At 39.7% G+C, this 18,189-nt stretch overlaps 1 protein-coding gene across 2 annotated transcripts in view; it reads right to left on the reverse strand.

The window, feature by feature from the left end:
- SCG3 (secretogranin III) overlaps nt 1–14,333 on the reverse strand; it is a 28,176-nt gene extending 13,843 nt beyond the window's left edge. The window contains exons 1-8 of one of the 2 annotated variants that reach the window (XM_015639274.3): nt 14,130–14,333; nt 13,391–13,443; nt 12,786–12,831; nt 12,470–12,685; nt 11,300–11,442; nt 10,028–10,189; nt 9,549–9,726; nt 7,652–7,768 (exon numbers count right to left, since the gene is read on the reverse strand). In XM_015639274.3, the coding sequence (XP_015494760.1) occupies nt 7,652–7,768; nt 9,549–9,726; nt 10,028–10,189; nt 11,300–11,442; nt 12,470–12,685; nt 12,786–12,831; nt 13,391–13,443; nt 14,130–14,214 (1,000 nt within the window). In that variant the 5' untranslated portion in view covers nt 14,215–14,333. The remainder of the gene's footprint in view (nt 1–7,651; nt 7,769–9,548; nt 9,727–10,027; nt 10,190–11,299; nt 11,443–12,469; nt 12,686–12,785; nt 12,832–13,390; nt 13,444–14,129) is intronic. The other variant, XM_015639273.3, reaches the window with a different exon arrangement.
- Nucleotides 14,334–18,189: the final 3,856 nt, after the last annotated feature.

An 18,189-nucleotide genomic window follows, 5' to 3' on the forward strand; every position in this document is an offset into this window, starting at 1 on the left:
TTTCCACAGAAAGACCTGCTTTGCTGTTCTGTTTTCATACAGCATAAAAAGACTGTGTTTATTAAAGGAGAAAAGGGATCATCAAGGTACCTGAGATCACTTTTAACACTAGGTAAAAATTAGTTTATTTAATGAGTTCATACACTCCAACTGCTTCAGCTGGAAAGCTTTGTGCTGATGACTGCTTGTGTGAGATGCACATATTTCAGGCATTAAAAACCCACAGTTCTCCTAGAGCTTCTCTGTCTCCTGCAATAGATGATCCTTCAGAGTTAGCAAGGCCATTTTCTGTCTGTCAAAAATCTCTGGACATCTCAGCATTTGCTAGGGACTATTCTATGGGAAGAGCATATATGATGAATTCTTTGGACAAGTGCATGTCCAGGAACAGTCAATATCCATTGGATTTTCGCCAGTGTAGCCAGAAGCAGAGTTTGACCTTTGGTCAGCTATAGCTGTATCAAACATATGCCACATAAACTACTAAAACTAGAACAAGAGAAATCCCTCCATTGTGGAATTACAGATGAGTCTCAGTCTTGCAAATCTCCTGCTGCTCTCTAACTCCCTGCCTTACATAGGGCATTTTCTTTCTGAATCTTCCTGTTTGACTGATTTGTTGTGATGGAGTGTCTGAAGCCTAATGCTGCCATGAGGAGTGACATGTCAGATGACAAATCCCAGGTCATGGCATCACTTGTGAAGGGATTACAGGTGAGATGGTCAGAGTGATTTGAAATTCGGACAGAACAGTATCACTTGGCAATCAGGTTAAAAGCAACTCCAAAAGTAAAATACAATTAAATAGATGTGCTTTGAGGTAAACACAGCTTTGACCAAGTCTCCTTTATCACCCTTATTAAATTGCCTCCTTCACAGGCTATTTCTCAGATTTATCCTTTTAATATTCTACGTGCATTTCTTTTGCATTACTGCAGGTCTCTTGGAGCTGTGTTGTGCAGTCCTTAGCTAATCCTTTCCCATCCTGGAGCTGCTCTGTGGCCTGTGCACACATTTTATGTGTTTTTACAGCATTCCCTTTACAATCATGATGGTTTGGGACTGAAGCAGCACAGAGCTGCCTCTCCTGCAGGAGTGGGATGGAGTTGTAAATGTTCAGTGACACCTTCTTTACCCCACACCCACATAATCATGTCAAATCACAACGGTCTCAGTGCTCAGCTGTCAACAGAGAGGCACCGAATTCAAAAAGCTGGGGGGAGGTTTATGGAGATATTAAATACAGTGAGAAAAAATAAAAGCATTGCCCTCCTTTAGAAACACAAACCACCTTGGAGGATGCAAAACCTAGATTTTCAGGAACCAAGCAATATATTTGTCAAATAAGATACTATGAGAAGATGGAGATTTCCATCTTGGGAAAGCATAGAAGAGGCAGTGAAGGGAAATGGAAGATGAGGCAATATATTTGCAAGAAATAACTGGAAACTTAAGCCATAGATAGCAGTAAACAAAGGAATGAACTGTAAAGTATCTGTTTGGATTCTTGAACACATGATTTGATAGTCATGTAATGTGGTGGGAAAAGCAACTAGTGATACCAAAACTCTTGGATCTCTCCCAAAACATATCTGAGAAGATTTAGAACCTGTGGATACTGAAAATACTATGCCCCCACACACAGTGTCACCCTCAGGTGATGCCCAGTTTCCTCTAGTGTGTAGTGGTCCTAGTTCTCAAGAACTGTGAGGTCACAGACTTTTCACACCATAGCCACCCATTTGTTTTATTATGCAGTGAGTCTAAATGCGGGAAAATAGGAGATAAGATCTAAGAAATGGGGAAAAAAACACATTCATGTGTTTGTTTAAATGCAGAAGTAGCAAGGGACAGACATGGAGGAGGTTACAGAAAGAACAGATATAAAGGTGCAGTGGGGTCTGCAATCAATATACTTCCTAAATTCCAATCTTGCCTGAGATCTTTACACACCCTCTGTCCCCACATCATTTTATCTTATCTCCATGCAAATTCATCTTTGGTTTAACTATTTACATATACTTTACATAACCACTGCTGCTTCCCAGTATTCACCCTACTCTTGCCATCTGAGGTGTCTCTGATTTCTACTTTTCAGATAAAGTACAGTATACTGGCATCTGTGTGACCCTAGTTCATCAGATAAAAAATAAATAGCAGACAAGAGAGCTGACTGAAATTAAGTAACTCCCACTGGCAGCCATATGCATCACTCACATGATAAACACTGGGTAAGAAAAATCACCAAAAGGAAAATTAGATAGGGAAAATTTGTTAAATTTAATGTTTATGAAGAAAATCTACAGTAGCAACAAAGAGACCTTTGTGAAAAAGTATTTTTAAAAATAAAAAGATGGCTTTTTGCAGGAATGGTTCCCTGTATGAAATACTGTCAGTGCCCTTCATTGTCCAGGTCAAAATGAACGAAAGGTTCACATGACACTGTCCATATTCCACTTGTAGCTTCTGGCTCTGCTTTAGCCATACCTTCCCTCATCCTCTGAAATCACAGTCTTCATCAGGGAGCAGAAGCTTATGGTCACAGCAAGGAGAGGAAAGATGATGCCAGTGTGGGCTGTGATCTGCACTTTGCCTCACACTCTTGGCTCTCTGCCTGTTCTTGGCTAACTAAATAAATATCAGGATCAGATCTTTGGCCTGCAGCATCTGTGCTGATGAGAACTTCAGGCATTAGTCACATTATTCAACCAAGTTCACCTCTCCCAAGGAAAGGTCAGATTGTGTCTACTGTGCACTGGCCTACAATGGGGAAATCACAGAGCTTTGCCTTCATCAGAAGTGGAGCTGTGGAGGTACCAAGAATGAATGTGAGAGGCACAACAGCTATCTCATATCCCTTAGCATGGAGAGGCAGGGACATGTCAAAAATCAACACAGGAGACTTTCTGCCTCTTCTCCTTCCCCTTTCATGCAGCCTCAGTCTGCCTAAAAGGCAGCATTATAGTAAAACAATATCCCAACTGTTCTTTAGGAAAGGACCAAACTAACGAGTGCTCGTATTGCTCGGCAATATTTCCCCATGAACAATCCATCTCCCACTGCTCCTGTGTCCCGCAGCTTGGTGCTCTTCCCTGTTGTCCACAAAGAACAAATGATATGAGGGTGGAAAAGGTAAACAGAGACATCTGTTCATGGCCATTTCTAACTAACACAATCTCCTACTCAGTCACGGGGGACAGTATGGCTTCTGACAGTGAGTCAGAGCCAAAGGGAGAAGGTGTGAGAAGTGGCTTTGCTTTGGTCTACGGAAGAAAGCAGCTGTGACTCAAACACTGCACGCCGATCAGCTGGAATGATTTCTCTATTTCCCTCCTAAATAAAGGGGGATTTGCTCCTCAACCAGTCTGCTGTGGGCTGTTTGTTCCACACTGTGACTCCAGTAATCTAAATCCTTTACCACAAGGAGGTAAAAGTGGGATCCCTTACAGAGACAGCAAAGCTACAGAGGTCTTCATTTTCTTCCCAGAAAATTTGCCCTCCTCTTTTCTCCATTTGTGGAAAATACAGTACTTCTCTATGTCACAGTTGTATCAAGAAATGAGAGCTCCACACAAGACTACAATGTGCACATAACTAATCTGCACTTTTAGGGTAATAGGGTATTGGGTAACATATCTTTCACTTGGTTGGGGTGTCAATGGATAAATTTGCTACAAATCTAGTCTTGTAAGCAGCACACAGCAGGAGGATATAATGAATCTACTGTATCAAAAGGATTCATACATACATACTGGTGCCTCTTAAGAATTTGTCTATCATCTCTGAAAGCTGTATTTTTTTATGGCCCAAGCCTCTAATTGCAAACATTTCCTAGAATGGTTCTCAAAATCACTTATTATTTTGGTCTTATTAGTGGGAGATTATTTACAACTTTATCTGAACAAACTGGCAGAAACCAAATGATTCCTGTTTCTAAGCTGACAACAATATTATTAAAATAAAACTACAGCAAGACTATAGTTTACATAATTACTATAAATAGAGTTTTTTTCAAGATGATAGTGGACTGATATATTTTCATTTTAAAACTAGCTAGATAGTGTGGCATATGCAGGGAAAGCCACTTGTCATGCAAAAAATTCTTTGTGTTGTGTAGATGAAGTTTTCCTTAAGATTTATCTGGTATGTGATAGATGGCTTTGGTGGAAAGGCTATCAGAGTGAATCTCCACCATCACATTACTCAACAGACAGAAGGAAAATGAAGAAAAGTGTGGTATCACTCACAAATTAATATTTAAACTGTACAAGGATCTGTGCAATGCATGCCTTGTACTCTCCTGAAATCAAAGTGAGTTTTGCTATTGGCTCAAACAGTTATTTTTCTCTTGAAGCACTCAGCACTGGGAAGGATATTGTCCTTTCAGCTGCACATGGAGTATCAGATATTTATGCATCAGTATCAGATATTTATGCAATATAAATGTTATGAATGCCATGAATAACGAAATATTTTATGCTGAATCAGTCCTAACTTATCTGAAAGCCTCTTGCTGCTTTCCGCTGCATGGAAAGCATGGAACTGTTCCAACACTTCCATTCCCCTCTGTCACTGCACCCTTGCCAACAGCAACATCATTTCAGCAACTGTCCCAAGCCCTTCCCAAAACTCAGCCTGTGCCTCTGGCAGGCTGGGCCAAGCAAGAGGAGTTCAGCTGTTTGGGAAGCACTTGCTGGATGCTGCCAACAAACACAAAGATGGTTAAGGTAATACTACAGTTGGATCTAATAAACAAGCCACCTGTGCTCCTGAGATCCTTTCATAATCTACTACCTCATGCTTTCTGTACCAAACGTTGTTTGTCTGTTCTTTTAATTGCAAAAGTGATTTTAAGGCAGCTTTCAATCTTCAGAGGGCAGATAGTCTTTCTAGAGAGATTTCTGAAAGCCTTTGAACAGGCTAGAAGCATATAATGAGGCTTTCACTGCATAGAAGAATTTGCTCCCTGTAACAGTATTCATAGCTAAGAAAGTAAAGAGTGATAGAGAACTGTAGCATTTTGCCACAGCAGGATAATTATCAAATAAGGTGCACCTCAGCTAGATAGAAAACACATTATTTTCTATTAGTTTGTTACAGGCTCTCTTTAATGCTTCCAGAGCTATACTTTCTGAACACATACTCTAAAAGGTAGGCATTACTTTTCCTCCTGATTCATACCATGAATATGCTGGTTTTGGCTTTCTGTATTCTGTTACAGATTACATTTAGCATATGGAAAGCTTTTAAATAAGTATTACATAATATTGAATATATGTATTAAAAAATAAACATATTCCTTGTGTTTCCATGTATGTGCTTTTCATTTTTTTCTTTCATGTTCTTCCATTTCTGTGTTTTTCTTGCACCACACTAGACCCTTTGTACTTAAAACTAAACCCAATAACATCAGTCACTGCTGCAGCAAAACACTTTCCCCTAGAGTAAGATACAATGATGATGATGTAATGCTGTGGTTTCCAAATCCCAAGCCAGCTGTTACTGGCATATGTATTCAAATTCACTGTTTCTGCACCCCTGTGATGGGCAAAAAAGCTGCACCTTGTGACTTGATTCAGTAAATGATTTATTATTTTGAATGTATAATTCAGAGACATAGCTTACACATGGCTTCAGTCACAGAGTGAGGAAAATTAATTTAGGCAGTTTCCTACTGTAAAAAAATGGAGAGAGGATGTAATCCATCTGCACAGACCCAGTAGGTATTTTCCACCAAGTAGCACAGAATCTGCTCACTGATTAAAGACTGAGGAAACAACAAAAAGCTGCCAATTTTTTACACTGATTCTTCTCTCTGACATTCATACTAATATTCATATTAGTAACTCTGATATTCATACTAATTCCTTTATCTGCTATAAATAAGCACAGCTGTGTATCAATCCCCTAATCCAAACTGCACCAGGGTACCTATCCAGCTATTACAGACTACAAGACTTTTAGTTGAGTAAGAGTGGCAATAAAACTGCTGCCATTTCAGTGCAGGAAGCTAACATGCTCCTGTGGATGCTCTTCCTCAGTATCTGAGCATATTAGCTCAATAAATGAAGCAATTTCTCGACAGCTAGTCTAAAAAAAGAATACCACAGAAGCAACCTGAGAATCTATGAGAAAGCTTTTTCCACTACAGTAAGTTGCTTTGATGGAGCACAAAATCCATCTCTGCACAAATCACTCATTTGCAAGGCAGAGTCCGGATACATCAGTTGACAGTCTTACTTTAAATCCAGTCTAAATCAGACCTCTCAAACTCTTAACCTAATCCTTGCCTTCTGTACTATGCCATCATGGCAATTTGTTTCCAGGGTTACAGTATCTATTTGCTCAAACAAAAGCCAGTGTGAACAACTGCCCTGAATTTTAGCAGGAAAAAAATATTCCTAGTGTAATTCCATTATCTGCATGGTCTTGCATCAGGGGTGAGTTTAGCTTATTAAGTTTTGCCAATATCTGATCAAGCCATAGTATCTTCATTTCTAGAATGACACTGAAACCACTGTGCTTCAAATCAACCATCTCTTTATGTACATTTTTCTTTAAATGTACTGGCAGACAGAGAAATAAAGAGTTGGACTGGGGCATAAGTTATCCAAATATTCCAAAATTCAAGGAGATTTCTTACAGCAAATAAAGGAATAGCCTTGGTCAGATACATCATGAATTCTTTAGAGAGGAGGTGCAATCATGCACTGAATGTGAGCCATGATTCACTGTATCTTTTGTAGGCAAGTAGTTGATAATCAATCCATACAATCTGTGCAATTACAGTTACAATTGCATCAATCAAGTATCTGCAATGTAGAAAGACCATTGCCAGTCCTTTCTCTGTGACAGGCTGATTTATGAAGCTGAGAAATGGCCCTGATGCAAACAAAAATTTTTCAGACTAATCCAGACCAGAAATACTTCAGAAAAATGAAAGGGTTGTGCATAGTTTGTACAGATGAGCCCTTCTTCTGTAGGTCAGCTTGTTTAACTAGACAAGCTGCCTGCAGTGAATGGATGAGAGTTTGTCAAAGCCAGGAAAGGTGTGTGAACCACAAACCAGGCCATTCCAAATTCCCTCTTCAGGAAATGGTAACGATTTTACAAAACCTGCATAGCCACAGACTCTAAAATGGATCCAGGAAAGAGTGCTTCCAAATCTACTCCTGTGCCAAGATGTAACACTATTCATAGATGGAAGGAGTTTTACTTGGTAGACAACATTAGCATTAGGTCCCATCTAGTTCAGCTACCTACAGTGACAGATTAAAGGAGCTGAAGTGCTGGAATATTTTTGGGAAACACAAGTACCTAATCCACTTTAATAGAACAGTGAAAACCCTAATATTCCCCTGACATAAAGTCATTGAAATAAATTGTGCTTCATAGATGTGCAAGTGTACTAATACTCCAAATGCATATCTGATAAATTATCTTTCCTTCATTAGATGGAAATATTAAAGCAGTATGGAATTGAACATTGCTGTAGGGAATGACCAATCATTTAGAAGAGGAGCTTTAGCATTTTCAATGAAAAAATCTGAAACAGGTTTCATAAGAGCAAGGAAGATGAGAAGATAATTATTACTGTTGGTAGAGGAAGAACATACCTTTAATAACAGTTGTATAAAGTAGGTACTCTTACCAAGATAGGAAACTCCTTCTTCTGGTGTGATTGTTCCATATTTAACCATCATCTTCACAAAATCAATCAGGGTTTTCATGATAGTTATCAAGGTCTCTTTCTCTTTCGTCTCTGTCTCTGTGTGAGGCAAAACTAGTCAGACATCAGGCAACTTGGAAAAACTGTTCTGCAAATTGCACAAACTTCATGCATAAAGAATGACCTGCTCATTAAAAGGGAAAATGCTATGCTGGATTAGCAATGAGAACTTACATATGTTTCTTTAAACTGTTCCTGCAAAGTACAGATGAATATACTTTAAAATATCAGGGGCTGGTTCTTCTTTATAACTTCTTGTCTTGAGGGGCTGTGTCATGGAGGGCCAATGGTATTAATTCCATTTTACAGCTAAGAACACTAAGCACACAAAGATGGAGTGATCTGGCAGTTGAAATTGATGGTCGGAGGGCTGATATAGGTAGAGTTTTCTACAGTCTGTCATTTTTCTTTCATTTGTTTGTGAACTATTTAGTAGATCAGTCTGGCTCTGTATGAAAGAGATCCTTTCTCCTACAAGATCCATGGGTTCCATGACAAAAATATAAAGTGTCCCAAACAAGACTGTTACTGTGCACAAGTCCATTACTTGGGTAGTGGGACAACATAGCATTCATGGCTGGGAGGATCATGACTTCAGAATAGCATATGAAAAATATTATTTTTTATAAAAATAATCAGGTTTTTCCCACACCTAGCTGCTTCTTAGCTTTTCTTTTCCCACTGTGTTTATGTGCTGAACAATATTACTGCTATTTCTGCATTAGCAGTGTGAAACTCCCCCATCACAGTCACACAAGCTCTCCCTGCTGCCCAGGCCATCGCTGAAGGACCCAACAGAGCCAGGGGCACTGTCAGTCAGGGACAGTCAGAAACATACTCCCAGCCTTGGCAGAGGGCCAGCCACTCTGGAGGGCTGCTGAACAGGCTTTTTATTGCTGCCTGCAATTTAACACACAGCTTTAGGATGCAACTGAATCCCTCTCCTCCAGCTCGATACAACCTGACAGATGAACACAGAAAGCAGGAGATGTGCAGCCTGGTTCTGTTTGCTTGATAACCTGTTAAACCCAACATGCCTGCCTGTGTTGTGAGCAGAAAAAGGAGAAGAACTAGCATGCAGAATTGCCATGGGAAAATTAAAAAGAACAGGAAGAATATAAAGTTTGTAGATTGAGCAAAATATGCCCTCAGGTTTTTCATTTTAGCTCTCCACTTAGGTGCATATGGGGACAATCTGAAGCAACATTAATGCTCCTGCAGGACAAGGGATCTACAAAATACCACCCTCCTCCCCATCCTTCCAGAAGCTGGAGAGTGTGTGTGTGGCTGCAGAGAGTGGGTGTGTGTAGAGGGTGCTGACACAGAGCTGTGGCAAGGAGCCACAATCTTGCCTGCAATAACTGGAAGGCAGTGATGTCCAGCACCGGAATAGGAAGAGACGTGCAGGGCTTTCACTGCAATAAACAGCAAACCTGTGGTTTGTGGAAAGGCTGGGAGGCTCAGAATCATTTACTGGTACCATCAGTGTGAGGATTCTGCTGTGGCTTACTCGTATCTCTGTTGGCTTAGATGACATGGATGTTACTGGAAAGATCTCTGGAGAAAACCATGTGCCAGTTTTTCATCATGTCCTTATGGGAATGAAAAGAATTCAGGACTCCTGAATCACACAGCACAAGATGGGAAGGGCTGTCTAGGTCACTCTCTCTGCAGTTCTGAGTGCTGTTCCTGACAGTGTTTTGCCATTAAAATCACTAATCAAAATAGTTTCTACTAATTTCTGCATGGTCTCTTGCAACTAGGGAAGTTGTGGGGAAAAGAGCAGAAGAAAATAGAGAATTTTTTATGACAAGCTCACCTGAGTTAAGACTTTTTAATAATGCATAAAAATTTGGAAAATATTGGAGATCTTCGAAATTATCTTCAGAAGGCAGCTCATTTCTTCTTTCCAGCACGTTAGATGATGACCACGTGTTATCCAGTGTATCATCAACTTCTCCATTAGTGAAACTATCCTGATCAGATTTGCTTGGTGTCTCCACATAAGACATAATAAAAAAAGAAAATGTATATAATCACATTGCTTTTGGTGACAGAGTTAATAGAGCAAAAATTTCTATCACAACCTCATGCCAACATTGCCCTAATTGTAAGGTGAAAGCTATACTATTTTCTCAAAGTTATTTCAATTGACATCTAGCTTAAATTTTGAAGAAACTCATGATTTTTTTTTCTATCAGACAGGATTTCTTTAAGAACACCTCGTTTCCAGATTGAACTAACCCTAGAGAATGCAGTGCTAGTACCATAAGACAAAATTATTAGCTAAGAAATTACCATTCTTTCCTGTTGCTTTTCTTTTGTACCACTGTCTGCTCTGCTGGCAGGGTAATCAAAATCTTCAGACTCCTTCTCACGATCCTTTGCTTCATTTGCAATTAGCTGTTGTAAAACCTCTGCCACTTCATCTTCCAGGGTATAGGCCTGACTCTCTGTGATCTGTTAAAATATTGGTGCAGAGTACTTACAGAATACTGTGCTTTTTATTAATCAAACATCAATATGTATCAATAAGAAAATAGGTTGCTGTAAATGCATTTGTTTCAAAGCTGAGCACAGCCAAATTAGGTGTAATACCTGTATGTGTGCATACATGTATACATATAGATATGTAAACATGCCTACATTTTTAACACTCATATACATACACACATAGAAATACACATCAAATATGTGTACACATAAACCACACCCATTCACACATACAGCCTTCAAACCAAATCTCTTTAAGACTTAACACAGTGGAGTGCAGCTTGAAAGATGGAGCTGTAAGTGTGGCACCTCCCTATATGTGTGCCCATATAGAAATACATATGCTCTGTGACACATCTATGGACAGCTGAATAATTACAACATAATACAGTAATACAGAATGGGAAAAAAGCAAGTAGCTTTTATGATACCATTAAAATGTTTTCTCTTTGCTTCATAACAGCTGTCACTTGAACAAGAACATGCATCTGTCCCACAGCTCCCTCTGTAACCAGTGGGGTGCAATACCCAGCTGCAAAATCTAGTGCTCAAAAGATAAGGTGAATATTTTAAAATATAAGGATTCCAAATGGTGATGGCTAAAGCCATTAAGACATCCAGAGGTCACAGACAAATCCAGTCTTCCTAAAAGTCAGTAATGTAATATATCTTCAACTAGCCAGCAACAGTCTGTGTTTGCTGATGGCACTAATTAGCATTAGGTGGATAGGAATGAGTGCAAACCTTTCCCCATTAAGTATAGAAAAGATATTCATAATAGAAAAGCACTCAGTGAAAATCAGAAGACAAACTAAAGGAAAAATGAGGACAAACATGGGAGGAGTACAATCAGTGAATGTTTTTTCAACATCAGAAACATTCTGCAGTTTGGCCTATTTTGTTGCAAAGAACAACAATGTTATTGCAGAGCTTAACCAGAAAGCCCAAGGATCTCTAGAAATTTTCTTAGCCCCTGAGTCCTACTTGCTTCAGACAAAGTGTGCATTCGAGTTGCTTTTTGAAAGAGCATTAATCCAATCCAAAAAGCAGTTTAATGACAATTACCAAGATACTTACTAGCCCCAGATTTAGAAGTTTTGAAACAATCTTGTCAAACACTCCTCTGTCATTTTCCTCATAAATTCTTGCAGCAATTTTTTGAACAATATCTTCAGCAGTCAAAGGAGTGCCATCTAACTGATGAAGGCCATCTGGATCGTCTGAAAGGATTACAGTTTTACTGTATGCTGACCCCCCTAACTCATTTAGATTAAACAGCTTGTAAAAAATTTCTGCCCATATCTTTTTCTCTTCAGAACAAAACTGCATTTTTAGACACATTAGGAATATACTTTGATACACATTTTTCAAGCCATTAAATCAGTCACAGGGAAAAGTTCTTTGTGTCAACTTTCCACATCTGAAAAATGTCTTTCTGACTGGCTCTTCTGAAGGAGCAAAGATGAACTTTAGGAGCTTACTCTCCTGTTTATAGAAAATATTGGTAGAATTTCCATATCCACTTATCTGTGTCTTCCTTTTCATTGTATGGCCACTTAGATCAAAACAGTTCATGACAAATAGCACACAATCTTGTTTGAATTTCAGCAAATTACCTTTTAATTATGTAACTGTTACCTACGGAAAATAAGATCATTGTGACAATGGGAAAGGGAATATGAGTGAGCTTTGGTCTGTGATCAGCATACTTTGATATAATTAAAAATATCCTGAGCTAAATGCTGCTTACAATTCTCAGAGGAGTCACTTAAACTACAAGTCAATTAACTACTACTGTAGCAAAGGCAAGTATTCTTTGGCCTTTAGTAATTTCTTCTAGGTTTGTGATTATGAGAATTATCTAAAACTGCACATAATATTTGGAATAAATATATGTGATTTAGCTGCATATAGAAATGCTTCTTTCTCACAAACCAGAATAAATATATTTCCATTCAAAAATATGTCCCATTTTCCTTCCATCAAATCTAAATTGCTAAAAAACATTACAAATTACACAGTTAGACTTTCCTCCACAGAAGTCTATTAAAATCAAGAGCAATTCTTTTGTACTGTGTTCCAAAAACCTAACTGTAATACATCAATTTTCCACAATTAAAAATAATTGAAACAGCACTCCAGTAACAAACAGATCTCATATTTAGTGGTGAACACAACATTCATGAAGGCAATCAGTTTGCAAGAGAAATCTAACCTAGAAGTCACTGAAAGATGATTATGGAATACCTTGGAATTTATAATCCAGCCCGCTTTTAGTGGAGTCATAGTCATCCACAAGCCTGCGGTTCTTGGTGGAGTCTGCATCATCAATGGCCAGTTGCTGTTCGTACAAAGAGCTTCTAATTGACTCCCTCTCCTTCTCATTCCTTTCTCTTTCTGCTACTGATTTGAGCAGGTTCAGGTCATCAACAAAGGAATAATTCCTGAACTCTGGCTTATTTTCTGGAAAATGTATCAATATTAATATCAACATAACATAAAATCTTATATCTCTTTGAATACCGTTATGAATATTGCTATAAAACCAGGAAAGATATTTTACCTGTGGGAGTTATTTTCCTATTCTTGTCTGCCTCAGCTTCAGCAATCTAATATACAAAAATAAAGCAAACAAAACAGCAAACAGGTAGAAGGAACAAAATGTGATCTCTTCATTTATCAGCAGAGAGTTTAATGCCTGATTTTCACTCTCAGTAAGAAGTTTGCCTGAATAAGTAGAACAGAAATAAGCACTGGACACTTTCATCAGTACCACCCATTCTCTGATCAGAACCAGACATTATGAGAAACTGCAACAGACTTTCCATTTTAAGATAAATGCCAGTTACATTTTCCTTCTTCATTCCAAGCTCATGCTATATTCCCTATTGACACAGGATGTCAATAGAAAGGGTTGTCACCTTTGTGAGCTGTTGGAGCTAATGAGCTGTTTTCAGAATGCTGGACAGTGAAAATCTACATGCCAGTTTTTAAAAATTATTGAAACCCTATTTTGTATCTAACCCCATCAATAATCACTTTACTGAAAAATCATTTTTTTACCCATTCATGATATTCATAGATCCAGTACCCAAAAGAATAAAAATATTTATAGGAATTCTGTAAAAAAAAAAAAAAAAAAAAGGAAATATTTTTTATTTCACTCACCTGTTCCTCCAAAGGTCTTTCTACACTTAACTGTCTGTTGTGTATAGCTTTATCTAGAATAAACATACACACACACACATATATTCAGTTATATGATAAATGCAACTACAAAGAGACAGCACATTTTTTCTTAATTTATAGTTTTCTCCCAAAAAACATGGTGTCTTAAATAGGATGCCAACTGCTAGCTCTTGAAAAAAAGAATTTCAGTGTTCCTAGAGGAATGAGAACACAATAAAAAAAGTCAAACCTTTAAACAGAGCATGATTGGGGCAGAGGGAGAGGTTCTGCAGAAGACAGAAATACAGATACAGACTCAGCAACCTCTTTCTGATCAGAAAACTCACGAATTTGGGAAAAAAGTGCTGGAGGAGATTGACTAAAATAGCAATAATCGGATTCGCACAGCCAAGAGATTAAAAATCTCTTCCATCCAGAATACGGCGGGAGACCGGGAGCAAGCAAAGACTTGTGCAGACACTGCTGTAGAATGGATGAAAACATTGCTTGAAAAGACTGAAAAAATTCAGAGCTTTTCCCTCTACCAACACCTATCCCTCCACTTCAACATTAGATCGCAGCTTCAGCGATCGGCGTCTTGCACCAGGAATATCGTTGTTTTAGAATCTCATTGCTTTTAGCCAAGCGGAGGGAAAGTTTTTACCATCCTCTATCTCTACCCCGCAGAACTTTCCCCATCCGCGGCAAACGAGGAGAAGGCTCCGGGGCGGGCGCTTACCTGTGCCCGCGGGTTTGGGGAAGCCGTGCCCCCGGCTCGCCAGCAGCGCCAGCACCTGCAGCGCGACCGCCAGCCCGAGGAACATGGTGCGGCCGCGCAGCCCCGCGCCGGGGCCTGCCACCGGCCCGCCGGGCGCTGTCCGGCCCGCGGTGCTGAAGCTCGGGAAAGCCGCTGTCCGGGGCTCGGCCCCTCGTCCCCGCGCCCGCAGAAATGGTCGAGCCCGGCCCTGGCGGCGGCCCCGGGCACGGGGAGGAGCGGGGGGCGGGCCGGGCCCGGAGCATGCGCGGCCCCTCGCTCGGCGGGCACGGCGGCAGGGCCGGGGCGCAGGGACGGCTGCGGAGCGGGGCCGGCACCGCCAGCCCGGGCCGCGCCCACCGGGCCCAGGAGCCGCGCTCACTGCACGGCTGAGCGGGAGGGAAAGTCGGGCAGGGGGCTGTGAATCACTGCCTGTCACCTGCTTACAGCCTCTCCGAGGGGCTGAACGACACTGCAAAGGCACAGGCGTCAGTGACTCCTCTTACGGCAAAGAGAGGACGGGGAAAGTTTAATTATAGCACATCCTGCTCTTTAAAATTTAGGATTTAAAAAAGCAGTGGCACAAATGACAATAAGCATGTGAGCTATTTCTGAACGTTTCCGATATTAAAATTTAGCCCTCGTAGACTCAGAACACCAACAAATCCCTAGGGATCGGAGGAAGACATTTTCACCAGTTCGCGGCAAACAAAGGATCGCAGCGGTGGCTCTTTTCAGAACTACAGAAGCTGCTTCCAAAATAAACCACAGTGTTCTTTCTTCAAAAAAGACCTCATCGTTCTGTAGCCACAAATGCATACACTCATGGAGCAAACGAAAATACTTAAACATTAGAAATGCCAGTTCTTGCTGACTGCTCAAACCGGCTACAAAATGGTTTTTGAGGAGATGAAATGGACCAGTGCTTTCACAAATGAAAAGCAGGAACACAGGCAGACGGTTTATTCCTTTATCAATGAATATATACACAGTATTATAGCATAAACTATGAAGAGCACACAAAAAGTAAGAGAATGATAATTTGAAACACAAGCACTAAAATGAATTGCAATTTTTTCCCCTGGGAGCCACTGTACATCATAGTCAACCCTTTGCATATAATTTTGATAAAGCGATACTCTAGTTTACATCATATTCACTTCTATAAATTAGTCTTCAACATCCAGAGCAAAAAAAATAACTTCCAGAAATGTACTGATAGCCCCAGAATCCCCACTTATCACCCAGTTTGATTCTTGGAGCTGAGCCAGAGTTAGGAATTACAGGATATTTTGAATAAAACCCTTTTAAGCATAATTGTATGGAAGAAGAAAACAGCCTTATTTACACATTGCTTGGTGATCTACAAGGAAAACTATTATAATAAACAGATCTTTCGCTTGTTTTAGAAGCACAGAAGACAAGCAGCTTCCACAAGGAAGCGTAACCTCCTCCCCTGCCATCTTCAGCAGAGGTGTATGTACAGCAACAGGAACCTCAAAACTACAGAATAGTGCTGATAAAGAAAAATGAAAAGATACTTACTTCAATGTGGCTTTATATTCTATCCCAGTCTGGTATTAATTCAACAGTTCATTGCCTGTGTAATGTCTTCAATGTAACAAAAACGTGTACTTTCTCTTCAGGTACCCTTCGTGATATTTACTTCCATTCCACTCAAATATTTTCCACAATGCATTGTAAAAGTGCATCCATTGCTAAGACTCTACACATTTCTCATTCAGTCAAAACAAAAGCAGTGAATGTATTTTAAACTTGCTGAAAGGAAAGTGTTGGTAAAGACCAGAAAAGGAGCTCTAATTAAAGAAAACAGCGTGAAGAAGGTGCAGGTCAAAACCATGCTTGTTTGTGTGATGTGTCTACATATGGCTTTTTGGGGATAATGATACATCTAATTGTCTTCAAATGTGTTTATTTTACAGGATATCCTTCTGTTTATGTGATAAATGTTTCTACTTCTGTGAAATCTTTTCTACATTATTTCTCAGATCCATATGGTTCATTTCTTTAGTGCTAGAATGTCTCCTGCTTTGACAAGCCTCTCTAACAAGGAATGATGAGAAGGACAGGGCAGGGGCTGGGACTGATGGTGGGGAGAGAATTCCAAACATCCCATCACTAAAACTTCAGACACAAACCCTTTTCCTGTTCATGGGCACTGCCAGCCCAGCTGCAAGCACAGAGCACACTGGCACTGCCCCCTCTGCTTTGGCACACTGAGCCTCCTGCTCCTCCGTGGTGCCCTGGTGAGCTTGTGTGACATGTGACAGATCATACATAATCTCTGCTAATTATGACAAAATAGGTTTAATCCTTATAGAAGAATGATTGGGTAAGAGTGCTGTATTTGTTTCTCATTACACCTGTTTCATTTGGCATCCTTTACATCATCTACTACTACACACTCCTCTGCAGTGCAGAGACAACACAGTGAAGAGCACAAGCTCTTCTATTTTGGATTCTGTTTTGGCTCATACACAATCAACCCATTTTCTATTCTGGAACTATTTATTTCCAGTGATGTGAAATGAGCCAGAAAGAATACCACTTGCCTATCAGTTGCCAAAGAGAACTCAGAGGAATGACAATTAGAATGATTCTTGATGTGTGAGAGCAGTTGATATGAAGCGTAGAGAAATAACTGAAATGCAGCCTTTCAGTGTTATTTTTCAAGTTGTTTTATAACCACACTTCAAAGTTTTTCCTCTAGCTGATGAAAAAGGAAGGCAGATGAAAGCAGGAAAAAGGCACAACAAGCCACCTTGCCAAGTTTATGCCTTGATGGTAGACTTTCCTTACTTCTGTGGATTTGCTTTTTCTACTTTATCTAATATAATGCAAATGATATACTAAATAACACAGTTATTAAAAGCTTAAAAGGAAAAAAAGTGTTGGAAGAGTTACTGGTGATCTTTATGTAAGGCATTAGGTGTATCTATAATCATCTGACAGTAAGTAATGTATTTTGCACATATCTATGCATGTGCACTATGAATAGTCCTCTTGATTTCAGTGCAATCATCAACAATTAACCAGACACAAGCCTGAGGGTTTGTACTCTATGAAGCGTTTTACACACAACATTTATTTATACACCACCTAAGGCAATGAGAAGGATTTAAGACTCTAGAACCATGAAAAATAAAATAAAAAAGTCAAAACTAGAGTGTTTTGAGCATTTATCCAAGTTACATGAACTTTACCAGCAGCTTTTCCTATGCTTATTAAACTTATATTTTTGGTCTGCAAGGCTTATGAGTTTTTCATGCTTCTACAGTGTAATGTGATGTTTTCACATGAGCAGTTCTTAACAGAGATTTTCTTAACCAACTCATTTTGTAAAGTGAACTTTAAAAACTACTAGCTTGTATCTTTCATCTCAGCTTCAAGGAAATGCCCACTTTTAACACTTTTAAAAATAGTGATCTTTATTGAGCATTTCTCTTTTTCGGATAATAAATCAGTTTATAGCTTTGCGATCCAGCATGATTTTCTGTCTAGATGTATGTAGGAGATGGAGGGGTACCTTTTCATTGGAAACACATTGCTTGAAAGGGATTATTTCAGTTTCTTCCCCACCCTTTCTAGAAAAAACACCCTCAAAATGACCTTTGAACTGAAATACAAGCTCCCTGGTAAAAACCTTCCCAGGAGGACAAAGCGCCACCAGGGTTGCAGGAATCACCTCAGGATCGGCCCTCTGGAAGCCCCTCAGCCAGCACAGACCTCCTGATGTTCCCACCCGCACTTCAGAAATAATATTTTTTATAATTGGGAGGTTTAGATTGGAAGAATTTCTTTACAGAAAGGATTTTTAGATAATGGAATGGGCTGTCAAGGTGGTGAAGTCACCATCTCTGAAAGGGTTTAAGGAAAATTGGATGTAGCACTCAGTGTCTAGTTGACGTGGTGGTGTTTGGTGAACTCAATGGTCTCTGAACCGAACCGGTTCTGTGCTAAGCTGCCACACGCTGCTCTTTCGAATCCCCCTGAAATATCTTTGTTTCGAGATGATGAAGGCAGG

The sequence above is a fragment of the Parus major genome, chromosome 10, assembly GCF_001522545.3.
Source record: "Parus major isolate Abel chromosome 10, Parus_major1.1, whole genome shotgun sequence".
Taxonomy (NCBI): domain Eukaryota; kingdom Metazoa; phylum Chordata; class Aves; order Passeriformes; family Paridae; genus Parus; species Parus major.